The 14597-nt window shown below is 42.5% G+C and overlaps 1 protein-coding gene across 2 annotated transcripts; it reads right to left on the reverse strand.

Annotated features, from left to right (window-relative positions):
* Positions 1 to 1861: 1861 nt before the first annotated feature.
* On the reverse strand, positions 1862 to 12462 carry FBXO5 (F-box protein 5). Of its 2 annotated transcripts, XM_055433659.2 has the most exons (5): positions 12143 to 12462; positions 6288 to 7002; positions 4516 to 4606; positions 3435 to 3617; positions 1863 to 2749 (listed from the first exon to the last, which is right to left on the reverse strand). In XM_055433659.2, the coding sequence occupies exons 1-5, from the start codon at positions 12456 to 12458 to the stop codon at positions 2498 to 2500; spliced, it is 1557 nt and encodes a 518-aa protein (XP_055289634.2). In that variant the 5' UTR covers positions 12459 to 12462; the 3' UTR covers positions 1863 to 2497. The 2 variants fall into 2 exon arrangements, with proteins under 2 accessions (XP_088696957.1, XP_055289634.2); XM_088840831.1 differs by lacking the exon at positions 3435 to 3617 and having other exon boundaries at positions 1862 to 2749.
* Positions 12463 to 14597: the final 2135 nt, after the last annotated feature.

Raw genomic sequence — 14597 nt, forward strand, 5'->3', positions numbered from 1 at the left:
CAAAAAAATGGGTGAAAAATCCAAACATCCAACTATCAGGGTGAACATACATATAAACAAACTGGCATATCCAACAGTATATTTATTAAGAGAAAGGATGAATTACTGTGCACACAAAATGGATGAAACTCAAAATAATATTCACTGAAAGTAGTCACATAGTACAAAGTGATTTCATTTATAGAAAATTCTAGAAAGGCAAAGTAGTCTACAGTGACAGATCAGTGATTGCCTGGGGACTAACAGGAGAGATTACAAATGGGCAGGAAAAAATGGTAATATTCATTACCTTCATCTGGCAAGTGATGGCTTCACACACGTGTATGTCAAATTACATACTTTAATGCTTTTATTTGTTGATTTCACAAAGCTCCTTTAAGAAAATCATTAATTTCATTGGAGATTTTATCCCATTAGAAAGACACATTTAAGATAATCCATTTAAGATAAATCCTCTATCTTGGTTTTCTGCTTCCCTGGTGGCTCAGAGGTAAAAGTGTCTGCCTGCAATGCGGGAGACTTGGGTTTGATCCCTGGGCTGGGAAGATCCCCTGAAGGAAATGGCAACCCACTCCAGTATTCTTGCCTGGAGAATCCCATGGATGGAGGAGCCTGGTGGGCTACAGTCCACAGGGTTGCAGAGTCGGACACGACTGAACGACTTCACTCACTCATGAGATCAAGGGCAAAGCCCTTAAGCCTCTGAGAAACCCATTGATTGAGATTAATCAAGGTAATCTGAATCAAAAACACTGGTCATAGCAAACACCACCTTCCTTCAACCACACAAGAGACAAACTAAACATGGACATGACCAGATGGTCAATACCAAATTACATTCTTTGCAGCAGATGGAGCTCTATACACTCGGCAAAAATAGTAGCTGTTGCTGACTGTGGCTCAGACCATGAGTTTCTTATTGCAAAATTCAGACTTTAATTAGGGAAAACCACTAGACCTGCCTCCTGTGAAACTCGTATGCAGGTCATGAACAATTAGAACCGGACATGGAACAACGAACTGGTTCCAAATTGGTAAGGGAGTACGTCATGGCTGCCTATTGTCACCCTGCTTATTTAACTTATATGCAGAGTACATCATGAGAAATGCCAGGCTGGATGAAGCACAAGCTGGAATCAAGATTTCAGGGAGAAATATCAAGAACCTCAGATGTGCAGATGACACCATCCTTATGGCAGAAAGAAAACAAAAACTAAAGAGCCTCTTGAAAGAAGAGAATGAAAAAGTGATGAATGAATTAATGCACCAGTATTTCCCAAAGTGTGTTTTATGATCTTGCTTTGATCCATCTTGAAATGCTATTTCAAGACCCAACTCCACTACTAAGATACTGGGTGGCAAGAAAATTGAAATTGGAATATGTAATTCTACAAGTTTGAGTAAACTCCAGGAGACAGTAGAGGGCAAAGGATCCTTACGTGCTGCAGTCCATGGGGTTGCAGAGTTAGAAAGGACTTAGTGACTAATTAGATGATCTTCCCTGGTGGCTCAGATGGTAAAGCATCTGCCTACAATGCAGGAGACCTGGATTCGATCCGTGGGATGGGAAGATCCCCTGGAGAAGGAAATGGCAAACCACTCCAGAACTCTTGCCTGGAAAACTCCATGGACAGAGGAGCCTGGTAGGCTACAGTCCATGAGGTCGCAAAGAGTGGGACACGACTGAGCAACTTCACTTTCACTTTAGTGACTGAACAACAATCTCACAAGGTTCCCAATAAGGGGACAAAGACCCACTCAATGCCTTTCCACATGTCAGTCTTCTACAGCTTCTTCAGCTGTTTCTAAGATTTAAATGTTTACTTACATAAAAGACTCATATTATTTATCAAGCTTGTAACAATTTTATTAATAGGAAAAAAATTACTTACATATATATACAAAAGACATTTTCTTACTCTGACATAAAAAATACAGAAATATTTACATATGTACAAAATGTTAAAACACACAAACTTTACAAATAAGGAAAACAAGCAAAACTTCACAAACGATACTTTTTTGGGAAATACACTCTAAAAGAGGTTAAACAAAGGTGACAAAACATTTACACTGAGACACCAGAAGCTGATATTTCAATAGATATTATTAATTTGGTAAAGCAAATAAAATAATCTGTTAATAGATGGTAAAGATTTACTTTTAAGATTGTCTAGGTAAAATGACATGGTCTTCCTTTACCATAAAATGGAATGAATTTTATTTTACCTCTGAATCACAATCATCACAGTTTCCCTTTTTTTCTTAAAATATTTATATTTTGTTTACATTTAGAATTTTAGATTTTTTCACTATTAAATTGTAAAATATTTTAAGTTGCATACCCTCTTTTTTCACTGAGGGGGAAAAATCCCATGTATTACACTGATTTCAACATAAAATTGAACATCACAATACATTTTTAATTTTTTTAAATTAAAACCTAACATTTTTCTAACTAGCCTTCATGATCAATCTCAACTGATGTAATAAGCAATCATAATCGTCGTAAATTCTTCTTGCTTTTCTTAGTACCAGGCAGAGGACCCATTTTATAACTGTTTTTTAGGGGCTTGCCATTTGAACAGTCTTCGGTGGTATGATAAGTACACAAACACTTTGTACAATAATCAAATCCACAGCTTTCTCGTTTACAGGTTGCCCGTTGTAAATAGCAATCATATTTTGCAGGTGAATTACAGCGAATACAGGCTTTAAGGCTTTCATTCTTTTTCAAAGTTTTGGCAACCTAAAAAGAAGAAAATCCATACACATACTTTACTAAGAACTGAATGTAATTTAGCTAGTCAAAACAAGGGCACTTCCCCAATACATGTATAAAGCACCAACATCACACACAATTCCTGCCTTTCAGGAGCTCACTGCTCAATGGGAGAACATACCACTGTCAACTGACCCAGTGGTTATTGCTTAATGCTACAAATATGCTCTTATTCATAAATGCTACTCCCACATCAATGCCACCTTTTGTGTGAAATCAGGAGTTGGTTGCTTTTACCTCTAGTTTTTTTTTTAAAAAAAAAAACCACCTTTCACATTATATGGCATTTACCTTTATATAGCTATGAAGGTTACCATGTTTCCCTATCTATGTAATGCCTGATAAAATTGACTTTTTGCTTAGCTCTCTTCCTCAGTTATCAAAGGCAATAATTGTGAAATGTTTTAAGTATTTAAGTTTTAGAAGAAACTTCAAGGTTTCTCCTTATTTTCTTAAGTGTTTCTAAATCAGAGCTCAACACCACTGAACTGTCATAAACAATGCCAAATCATATCTATTATTTTTGGCATAGAAAGACATCTTTGTGTACTTTCCTAATTTGATTACTTGAGTCATAAATGGTTTTCTTACTCTAAATCCTTTTAACAATCAATACCTCATGTTTCCAATTTATTGATAAACAAAAAATTACCTCAGAGAATTCACTGTGTCGACTGTAAGTAGAACCTTTCTGATCACCTGGATCAGGTAACTTAGTTCGAGCATCTTTTTTGGGGAGAGTCTGAGTTGCTGATTTTTGCACAGATGCTAAAGGGGTTCTGAATAAAACATACTCTCTGGTCGAAGCGTGTGGTGAAAACTTAATGTTTTTTTCCTAATTAAAAAAAAAGTTTGAATAGGATTAAAAAATATCCTCCTATATTCTCAATAATCAGAAATCTTTATTATGTTTGTACATGTAAAAAAGGGCAAATGAGAATATAAAGGATTTATTTCTGTATTCAATTTACCTGCATGTGCTTAAGCACAGCCACCCACAACTATTCAAACATTTAAAGCCTAACAACTAAGTTACTGAGAGAAACTACGAATCACAAACTGAGAAAGCTACTTTACATGCTTAGTTGCTGCTGCTGCTGCTAAGTCACTTCAGTCGTGTCCGACTCTGTGTGACCCCATAGACGGAAGCCCACCAGGCTCCCCCGTCCCTGGGATTCTCCAGGCAAGAACACTGGAGTGGGTTGCCATTTCCTAGTACCCAGCATTTAATACATGATTTAGAAAGCACTACCACCAGAACAAAAGGTCATTCTTCCCAACCACCAGTAGATGGCAATAGTCACGTTCAAGTCTCACGTCAGTACCATGAATGGATTCAAAATAATCTATTGAGGCAGAAAATTTTTCATTAACACCAGCTTATGGACGAAGAAACTGAACCTGGAGAATTTAAGCAACATTTGACCTTAGTCTGCCAAATCCCAAGTCTGAAATTTTAATTGTGTGTTGATCTTTATTCTCAGAAACATCTCCAAAGGTACTAAGTATTTTGCAAAGTGAATGAATTCCTTTCCTACATTAAATATCTTCTATAGGTAGATAATTTTACTACTTTGTAACAGATAAAATCCCAGCCCCTTTATCTTTGAATTTTTTTAATGAGTTATGAATGTAAAGGATTTCCAGATCATGTTATCTTTACTATTTCCCTCTCCTATTTCAAAGGTAGAGAGCACTAGCTGTTATATCTTAAAACAACTGCAAAGACTTACAGTAATTCTTTGTATTGCTTTATTGTACAATTGCAATGCCACCTTGTCATCTTCCAGAATCTTCTTCCAAGTTGTGCTCACTTTAGACACACTGGAAAAGTAAATGATTATAAAGGAAAATATTAAGCACCATGAAGGCTAAGATGAATATATTACAGAAACACAACCAGTGCAAAAAAGAAATTTCTATTAGCAGTGCTTTGCAAACCTGACTGTACTTAGAATCGCCTGCGGCATGCACTTATGACTTAAGGACAGCCCAGGCCTAGTCACTTGGGTCTGCTGCTGCTGCTAAGTCACTTCAGTTGTGTCCAACTCTGTGCAACCCCATAGACGGAAGCCCACCAGGCTCCCCCGTCCCTGGGATTCTCCAGGCAAGTTCACTGGAGTGGGTTGCCATTTCCTTCTCTAATGCATGAAAGGGAAAATGGAAAGTGAAGTCGCTCAGTCATGTCCAACTCTTAGCGACCCTGTGGACTGCACTTGGGTTTAATTGGTCTAAAATGGGGGCCAGGGCTCTACAGAGGCCCTCCCACTCCCACGCCTTTTAAAAAGTTCACCATCAAGTAATTCTAAGTAGATCTAGGCTTATGAACCCTGACAATTCATTTTTTCACAATATCCACAAATATCAAATCAGAAACCCATATGGCTATTTATTAACATTAGACAAATTTTAAACATTTGACACATTGCTACTAGTAGAAATCAATTTTAAAAATCCATCTTGTTAACAAAAATGTCATGTTGTTGATTATTTCTCAAGAAGCTAGTCAATAATAAAAATCAATACTTGTGCCTGTTTTGGTTCAGTTATATTTCATGAACCAGTGTAAAGTAACAAAGAGTACCTCTAAAATTTTTTCAAAAGGCCAAAAATGAACCAAGCTGGAGGAAATCTAATCCAATACTCTGGATAATCATTTTTATTCTCATGATTTAGTTGCTAAGTCACGTCATCTCTTGCGATCCCATGGACTACCACCCACCAGGTTCCTCTGTCCATGGGATTTCCCAGTCAAGAATACTGGAGTGCGATGGGAAGCGGGTTCAGGATGGGGGACACATGTATACCCATGGCCGATTCATGTCAATGTATGGCAAAAACCACTAAAATATTGTAAAGTAATTAGCCTCCAATTAAAAAAAAAAAAAAAAACAACAACACTGGAGTGGGTTGCCATTTCCTTCTCCAGATCTTCCCGACCCAGGGACTAAACCCAAGTCTTCTGTATTGGCAGGTGGATTCTTTACTACTGAGCCACTAGGGAAGCCCTAATTCTGTTATCTCATCCTAAAAGGTTTTCTCCTGTTGGATAAGGAAGAAAGGGCAGTCAGTAAAAGGTTTCTAAGAAACAGTCGTAATCAGACCCATTTGTATGATTCTGCATTTTTATCAGTTTTAAACTTGAAAATGGTCTAAAAAGAACAGAAATAACTACTTCATACTTTCAAGTGTGAGAAAAATAAAATTCCCACTGGACCTGTACAGCAGACCCCTAGGCTATTGTTTTTTATAGTTATCACCAGAAGATGTAGCTTAGATATGAATTATTTCAGAACCAAAAGAAACAAAGATCCCAACTTAACAGAAATAGCTTTCACTAGCACAATATGAAATTTGAAGTAACTGGATTAAAGCATACTTGCATCACCTCAATTGAAACTACAGTGCAAGACTACACGACTATCTTTGCATGAGTTGGTAGTTCTATCTAACAAAAATGTTCATGGATTATACTAATACATACACTCAGAGAAACAATACTTACTTGATTAAGTCCATCTCACTGAGTTGTGTTAAAATATTTGCTAAGAGATGTTTGAGTCCTCTTCGAAAGAGTTCACTGAGAATATCTACACATTCGAGGCCCATTTTCCTACCAATTATATTCTGTAGTCTAAAATTTCCACTGGATATAAATTCCTTCAGCTTCTCCCAATCTATTTTAGGATTTCTTTTACAATTTTTTTTTAACGTTGAACAAACCACTTTTTCAAAATGAAGAGCTGGCAGCAAGTTTTTGTTGGGATATTGGTCTGGGCTTTGTGTCTGTAGCAGGCAGGATTGTGGACTGTCATTGAAACTTTCCACCAGGGCAAGGGTACTGTCTTCATGTTCACTGAGGCCACTTTGTTGGGAAAATGAAGAGTAGCCACTGTCTTCATAACATCCGCTGGTCTCTAGCTGTTGTACATCATTTGAACTATCAAGTGTTTGTTGTATGTGTTGATTTTCCTTGTTATGCAATGGCTTGTTTTCAGTTTCAAGTTCTACAATCCTGGGGCTCACAACTGGGGACCCAACATCCGATAACCTTTCATAGTCTTTAATGCAGTCTTTATAAGAACCTTCCAAATATGCAGTAGTGTAGGAACCTTGTCTTCTACTGTCATCAGGCTTTACTGGTTTAATTCCAGAATGAACGTGGTTATAGTTAAAATCACACTTCATTTTGACAGAGAGAGTGGAACTTTCTTTACAACCTACAAAAAGAACATAACATTATGCCCCAATGGCAAAAATTTCCACATATCATTACTTCTTTAAATTTGGGATACAGATTTAATCACTTTGCATTCTTTCAGGATAGTGTACTTCCCATGAAATTAGCTATGAAATTATCCAAGTATAATGTGAGAAAATATTACTAAAACCTAAGTACATACATCTAATTCTCGAGGGAGTACTTCAGTACAATCCACTTTTAAATCTAGTGTAACTATACCATCTGACTTTAGAAAATAGTGACAAAAGGGACTATTTAACAAATAGTCTGTGCTTATAGAATAAGGAAATATGATGCATCAAGAGTGGGGCCTGAGGTAAGAGACATCCTTACAGAAATCAAATACTTCTAGAAATATGGTTAAGATAATTGAAGACGGAATGTATAAGCGTCAAAACAGTTTTGATAAAAGTTGCAAAAAACTTACATACTCTCCAGGCAAGAATACTGGAGTGGGGGAAGTTAGCAGAGGCAAAATCTCCCCCATTCTCAGTTAAGAACTGCTGTTTTAAAGGATGATTAGGATTTCTGGCAGGCAGTAGTGGCTGGGAAGGAATATAGTAGATGGGTTTAAGGAAACTGCTTAGCATTTCTGAAGGCAGAGTATATGGATTGTATGTGCTTCTAATGTACTCCACCATCTACTATACTATACCTCCTGCAAACCAATCACAGGTAGGTAACAATTTAACCTATAAGTAAATACACCTAAGTACAGTCAGTATGTTTAGTCTGTACTAAACACTGGTAATCTGTTCATACGGAATTTACTGTTTTTACGTAGAACAGAATCGCTAAGGCACTGAAGGACACCTTGTAGATAGAAACTTTCTTCTAATTAGGTTTAAATTAAAAGTTTAGGGACACAAATATTCCCCCAATTAACCCTAACTCTAGAACAAATTATTCTGAGCTGTTCCCTTATACTCAGAAAAGAGTAAAACATTTTAAGAGATTTTTATTTTTGCCTCAAGTAAGGAATTAAGTATGATTTAGCTAAGACCACACATGTTATCTGAAGATAAGCCACCAACAAAGACACATGTTTTATTTTGTTTAGTTCCCTAAAGGGAATGGGCATGTTCAGTCGTGGACACTTTGTGACCCTGTGGACTATACAGCTCACCAGACTCCTCTGTCCAGGGAATTCTCCAGGCAAGAATACTGGAGTGGGTTGCCATGTCCTTCTCCTGGGGATCTTCTCTGACCCAGGGATAGAACCCTATCTTTTTTGTCTCCTGCAATGGCAGGCAGGCTCTTTACCACTAGCATCACCTGGGAAATCCTAAAGGAAAGAGGCCTGAAACTGTATTTCCGAAACTCAATTTTTTTCAAAGGCATTCTTCCTCTGCTGCCTTTACAACTCAGTTACTGGAAGACTATCCTTCAGAACCCCTTTCATTCAACATTGTTCTCAGAATATGGACAGTTCCTTAAGTTCAGAGCTAATGATTCAGCTACTTTATAACTGTTTAAACGCCAACTATTTCCAACATTTTCAAACAGGTACTCAAAACTCTGAGGTAGAATGTGAAGTGAAAGACACTTAGCCAACGCTCAGTCATGTCTGACTCTCTGCGACCCCATGGACTTCTCCAGGCCAGAATGCTGGAGTGGTAGCCTTTCCCTTCTCTAGGGATCTTCCCAAACCAGGGATTGAATGCAGGTCTCCCACATTGCAGGTGGATTCTTTACCAGCTGAGTCACAAGGATCATTAAAAAAGTATATTTATATAAAAAATAAAACCTCATGGTTCAGAGACCTCCTGAATCAGACAGATGAGGGTTAAGAGTCAATCCTAAAGGAAATCAACCCTGAATATTCATTACAAGGACTGAAGCTGAAGCGCCAATACTTTGGCCACCTGATGTGAACAGCCAACTCAAAAGACCCCAATGCTGTGAAAAATCGAAGGCAGAACAAGGGGACGACAGAGGATGAGATGATTGGATGGCATCACTGATTCAGTGGACATGAATCTGAGCAAACTCCAGGAGACAGTGAAGGATAGGGAAGCCTGGAATGCTGCAGTCCATGGGGTCGCAAAGACCTGAACATAACTGAGTGAATGAACCACAGAGTCTAGCTCTGCCACTTCATTTACCCAATGCCTACTTAGTGACAGAGTCTTGAGAAGGGAAGAAACTAGCCACAGATCTTTTGAAGGTGAAATCTTGAAAGCCGTGTGAAAATCCAGACAGAGGTGGACCCTGGAAGGAAAAGTGTTGAACTTTCAAGGAAGAGGAAGGCCTACAGGGCTGTGACTTGGTAACCGATAGGGGGATAAGGATTGAGAATTAATGTTGAAGAGGTATAGAATGCTATAGGATTTTTAGGGTAGACTGGCTTTTATTCATCGTGTAATAAAGAGCTTCTATGGCGTGCCTGTGATTCATGGGGTCGCAAAGAGTCGGACACGACTAAGCGACTGAACTGAACTGAACTGAGGGGTTCTAAGTGAGACATCTGGTTCACACTAGGACTTCCTTGTAGCTCAAATGGTAAAGAATCTGCCTGCAATGCAGGAGACCAGGGTTCGATTCTTGGGTCAAGAAGATCCTCTGGAGAAGGGAATGGCAATCCACTCCAGTATTCTTGCCTGGAGAATCCCATGGTCCCAGGGACAGAGGAGCCTGGCAGGATACAGTCTGTGAGGTCACAAAGAGTTGAACACGGCTGTGTAACTAACACACAAACACACAAATAAATAAATAATTGCCAGCTGTGGAAAATATCGGATTATATTAATAGGAAGGTATAGGGTTGGCCACGAAGTTCGCTGGCGTTTTTCAAAAGACACTGGAAAAACTTGAAAACTTCTGTGAAAAAATTTGAATCCAATGCAAGTGAAAGCAGGGAGGCTAGTTGGAAATGCTTATCACAGGAGTCCAGAGTTGGGACCCAAGACTAGGATGACCGCAGGACAAATAATATAACTGAATAGATCTGAGATCTTTTCAGATGGGTGAAGTCAACAGAGATTGGTGATACACTGTATTAGATGTGAATACCCTGGGTTTAAATCATGAGCATCTCAGATGAAAAACAAAAGACCGAGCAAGTTAACTCTTAAAGCTTGTTTCCTCAAGTATAAAATGCAGGTAAGAAAGACAAACTGGACTAAATGCATGGCAGAGTTTCCATCACATATAGTTTAATAAACAGAATCTATTTTCACTGTGTTATTTTTGTAAGCCAAACCCTTCATATTCTTCATATTTAAATCGCGAACATGTTCAAAGTGGCAAAATACATTCTACACACTTATGCATTTCAGATTATATTTTTCCCTAGGAATCAAATCCAACTTCAAATGAAAGTCCTTGCTCAGCCTTTCACTATTTTGTGACCTAGAACATTGAACTGGTCTTTCAATTTCTTTAAAATGGAGATACTATATCCATAATATCTACCTCATTGAGTTGGTAAAGACTCACCACTGCATTTTTAAAACCTCTTATTTACCAACTCAATATTCCAATCATGAAAAAGTGGTATTAGGTAAGTTAACTGTACAGTTAACTTCTATTTAACTTCCTAATGTGGATTTAACATTTCATAGTAAAATATAATAGTTAAAAAGACTATACTGCTTAAAGTTAAAAGATCTTTACAGCTATCCCAATGCTAAATAATTAAGTACTACAACCTCCAGCATGTGCCCAATATCAATAAGGCACGGCTATTCTTTTAAAAGAGCCTCAAGACCTGCTGCCATAAACTGCAAAAATCAGTCATAATCCCCAAGAGAATATTTTAGAAAAGGCTGATTCAGAAATATTTGAATGCAACAGATTTTTAAATTTCATTTTCTCAAATTTTCTAAATTTTCAAATATAGAAAAAAATCTAGGGGACAGCAAATACTCTCTTGAGGGGCAAGGTAGTAAAGACAACTGGAATTAAGCAACCAAAAAAATCCGTTCTTAAAGCCACCAATCTCTAGAATTTCAGAGGATTTTATGAGTCAGGGATTTCTAGACAGACTTAACCTGTTAAAATATTTTTTGAGTCTTCTAGATTTCTTTTCTAAAGAAAGGAGCATCTTTCAGTGATTACCAAATATACACCATCAAGTTGTTAACTTCTAAAAATTTTCACAATTTCTAAAGTAAAATGAATGCAGCTGGGTCTCTTTAAGAGACAGCAACAAAGAGGATAAAAGTAAGCGTTCATTTGGGAGCCTTCCATTCCACCCAAGAGCTGGAATAAAAGATTGGGTCTCCAGAAGCACAGGGGGAAAAAAACAACCAAACTAATTCTTCACTTCTTCCCAAATTCTTCAAAATCAGCTACATTTGGACAAATTCGGCGTTTCTGCGTTAAAAATGCTCTTTTCCCTCCTTCCATTTCAGTCCAGGCCTTGAGACTGAGCCACTCACTGGGTTCAAGGGGGAAAAAAGGAGAAATTCAACGTTTTTGTTCGGACATCCCCAACAGAGCCTCGGCCCGGTGAGAGAGGTCCCTTCATTTGGCGGGGATCGGGGAAGGGGAGACCCTGGAAATCCCGAGAGGTCGGAGGGGTGGCCCTCAGGGCGCGGACCCGCGGAGGAGGCGGGAGATAACAGCGAGCACGATCTCCCGCGCCCGCCAGGAAGACTGAGGTGGCGAAAACCTGGGAGGGCTGACTTCCGACCTGAGAGTGCGGGGCAGCGTGGAGAAGGGGCGCTGAAGCGAGGGGCCGGGCGCCGGCTGGACCCCAGGGCCGCCGGCTCGCGGACCCTGTCAGCGCCGCGGGGTGGGGGAGGGGCGGCGGGGGCTCCGGGCGGCGGGGGCACCGGGCGCCGGGCCCACGGGTGGAGGCCGGCGGCCCCGCCCGGGGTGAGGAGGCCGCGACCTGCACCTCCGGGGGGCCGGCGCCCCGGCTCGCGGGCACGGCGGGACCCAGGCGCGCCCGCCGTCCTGCTGCCCCTCTCCGGGCTCCCCCCTGCCTTCTTCCTCCGGGTCCCGGGGGAACAGCCGCCCGAGGCCCAGCGAGCGGCCGCACGGCCGGACTCGGGAGGGTGTCGCGTCCAGGTCGTTGCCCACCCACCGCCCGCCACCCCGCCACCGTCGTTCCCCCGCCGGGCACCCCTTCCGGAAGGCGCGCCCCGCTCGCACCCTCTCCTCTCACCCACCGTCCGAGGGGCAAGGGCGCCCGGCGGCTGTCAGGGCGCCGCAGCTGCAGCGGCAGGAACCGGAGAGCGGCCGTAGGGAGCAGCTGCAGGGCCGCCGGCTCATGCCAGAGGCGAGAGAGGGGTCGGCCTCAGGTGAGAGAGCTGCGGCCGCGGCAGGACAGCGAGGGGCCAGCTTCTCAGAGCTCTTCTCTTCCAAAAGGCGCCAGCTGGTACTTTTAAAATCTTTGAATTTGGTGCCCAAATCCGCAAGGCCCAATGGGGCGCGCCGCTCGCACGCGCGACCCAATGGGAGGGCGGCGGGAGGGCGTTCCCTCATCCACGCCCAATGGGAGGCCGCCGAGGCGGGGCCGAGCCGCCAGGCCCCGCCTCCTCCCTCCCCCGCCAGCTCCGCTCGTCCGGAAAGATGCAGAGGCCGGGGGCGGGGCCGGGGCGGGGCCTCGGAGCGCGGGGAGGCCCCAGCTCGGCCGCACGTGGAGGGCCCCTACTGCGCACGCGCGTTCCCGCCACGCTCGCCTCCGCCGTCTGAGGGACCGGCCTCTGGCAGGTCCTACTTTCATCCTGAAGGCGGCTCCGGCTTGTGTCTGAGGAACTCCGATGGGTGCAGAGCGCGGCCGACTTCCTTCCGCGGTCATCTCTCAAGCGGGAGTCAGCTGAGCAGCGACTCCTGACTGTCCGAGAATGCAGACTTTCCGGAAGACGAGCCCTCCCCCCAGCTCGGCTCAGCCCGCCTCTCTAGGATTTAGGCGCGCTCTTCTCGCCTCCTAGTTTCGCCCCTCCCCCTGCTCAGCGCTTTCGCGCAAGCGCCGGTGGCGGGCGGCCGCCGTGCAGTTGGCGGGTTGGCGCTTGCGCGCTGGGGTCCCCCGCGCTTCTCTCAGGGGGCGGGGGAGGCGGAGAGCCCTGGGCCGCGGTGGGTGGGGCCGCGCCCCTGGAGCGCGGGGCTGGTCCTGCCTCATCAGTGGCGGGAGACCCGGGCTGACTTCGTTTTCCTTGGGCGCTTGCTGAAGGGATGAGACTGGGACCGTCGCTTCTTTTTTGTAAGCGTGTTTTTTTTTTTAAAATTTTCTACCATTGTTCTCAGCCACCTTGCTTTAATCACGGACGTTTGAGCTTATTAAATATATATCTACTGTACTCTCCCGGGTTTCGTTTCTTTGCAAGTGCCAAGCACACACTGTAATCCTATTCCAGAATCAATGAATGAATGAATCAGTCATCCTGTCCTGCGAGTTCCAAACCTGACTCCCTGAGTCTGAAGGCCCTTGGCCGTGACTTTCTAGTGATGGAGGAAAGGGGGGAAGTATTCATTGCCAAGTCTTCTATAGCAAGTTGCACCGTACGTGTCATGCTGAAGTTTTCACTTTGCGTTTAAGTGGTGACATTGCATTCCCCGGTTTCGCTTTTGGTCAAAACACAGCGAAGCCGAAGGATGTAAGCTCCCGAATGTCAGAATTCCTGTCTTTTGCAGTTTTCCCTATTTTGCCTTTCTGCAGCCTCCAGGAGAGTTAATAGTTGGCGGTGTGGTAAACAAATGCAGAAGACAAGAGGTTCGATCCCTGGATTGCGAAGATTTCCCCCGCCTCCGCCCCGCCGCCAGGAGGAAATGGCAACCCCCTCCTGGTGGCCTATGGTCCATGGTGTCGCAAAGTCAGACTTAGCGTGCAACACACAAGTGCTCAGTTAAATTGGTATCAAGTCCTTTGTGAAGCAGGGCGGGGATCAGGTGAATCCTGCAAATTCTGAGTTGATCCTCTATGTAAAATTTTTTATAGTTCATCATGGTTTTCTGCGTTTATTTTTATTTTTTAGAATGTTGCATTAAAAAAAGAATATTGCATTAAATAAGTATTTTTCTTGGTTACTAAAATTTCTGGTGTCCTCTTAAATTTTGCACCTGAGTCCTGTCTCTCAACCCACCCTGGCCCTGGTGCTAAGTCCTGGAGACACATGGTTGAAAAGACAGAAGTCCTGTCCTTCAGGGAGTTTACATTATGATGGGAAAGAAATTGGGAATTGACACTTTCATTGAATGAAAGAGGAAAATAAAACAACATAAGAATATAAAACATCTTCCCAACCCAGGTATCGAACCAGATTCTTTTACATCTCCTGCATTGGCAGGCAGATTCTGTAGCACTAGCCCACCTGGGAACCCCTATAAAACAACATAAGAGGGTAGAGAATGGGCTGACTGGAAGGGCATGGCTAAGGACTTTGGGTGCTCAGGAAGGTTTCTGAGGCTTTGGACAAAGTTTGGAATGTTGAGGGGGCAGTGCAAAGATCTGCATAATAAGCAGAGGAAGGAGGCCGAAGGTGCATGCTTATTCCAGGACTTGATGCAATTCTAGAGCCAACAGAGCAAAAGACTGTAGGAGTGGAAGTCAGGTAGAAGCCAGATCCTATAGGTCGTGGTTAACTAAGGGATGTTTGCAAGGGAGTGATTTGTTAAATGAATATT

Source organism: Moschus berezovskii, chromosome 10, assembly GCF_049115385.1.
Source record: "Moschus berezovskii isolate FMDL1 chromosome 10, NW_MosBer_1.0, whole genome shotgun sequence".
Lineage (NCBI taxonomy): Eukaryota > Metazoa > Chordata > Mammalia > Artiodactyla > Moschidae > Moschus > Moschus berezovskii.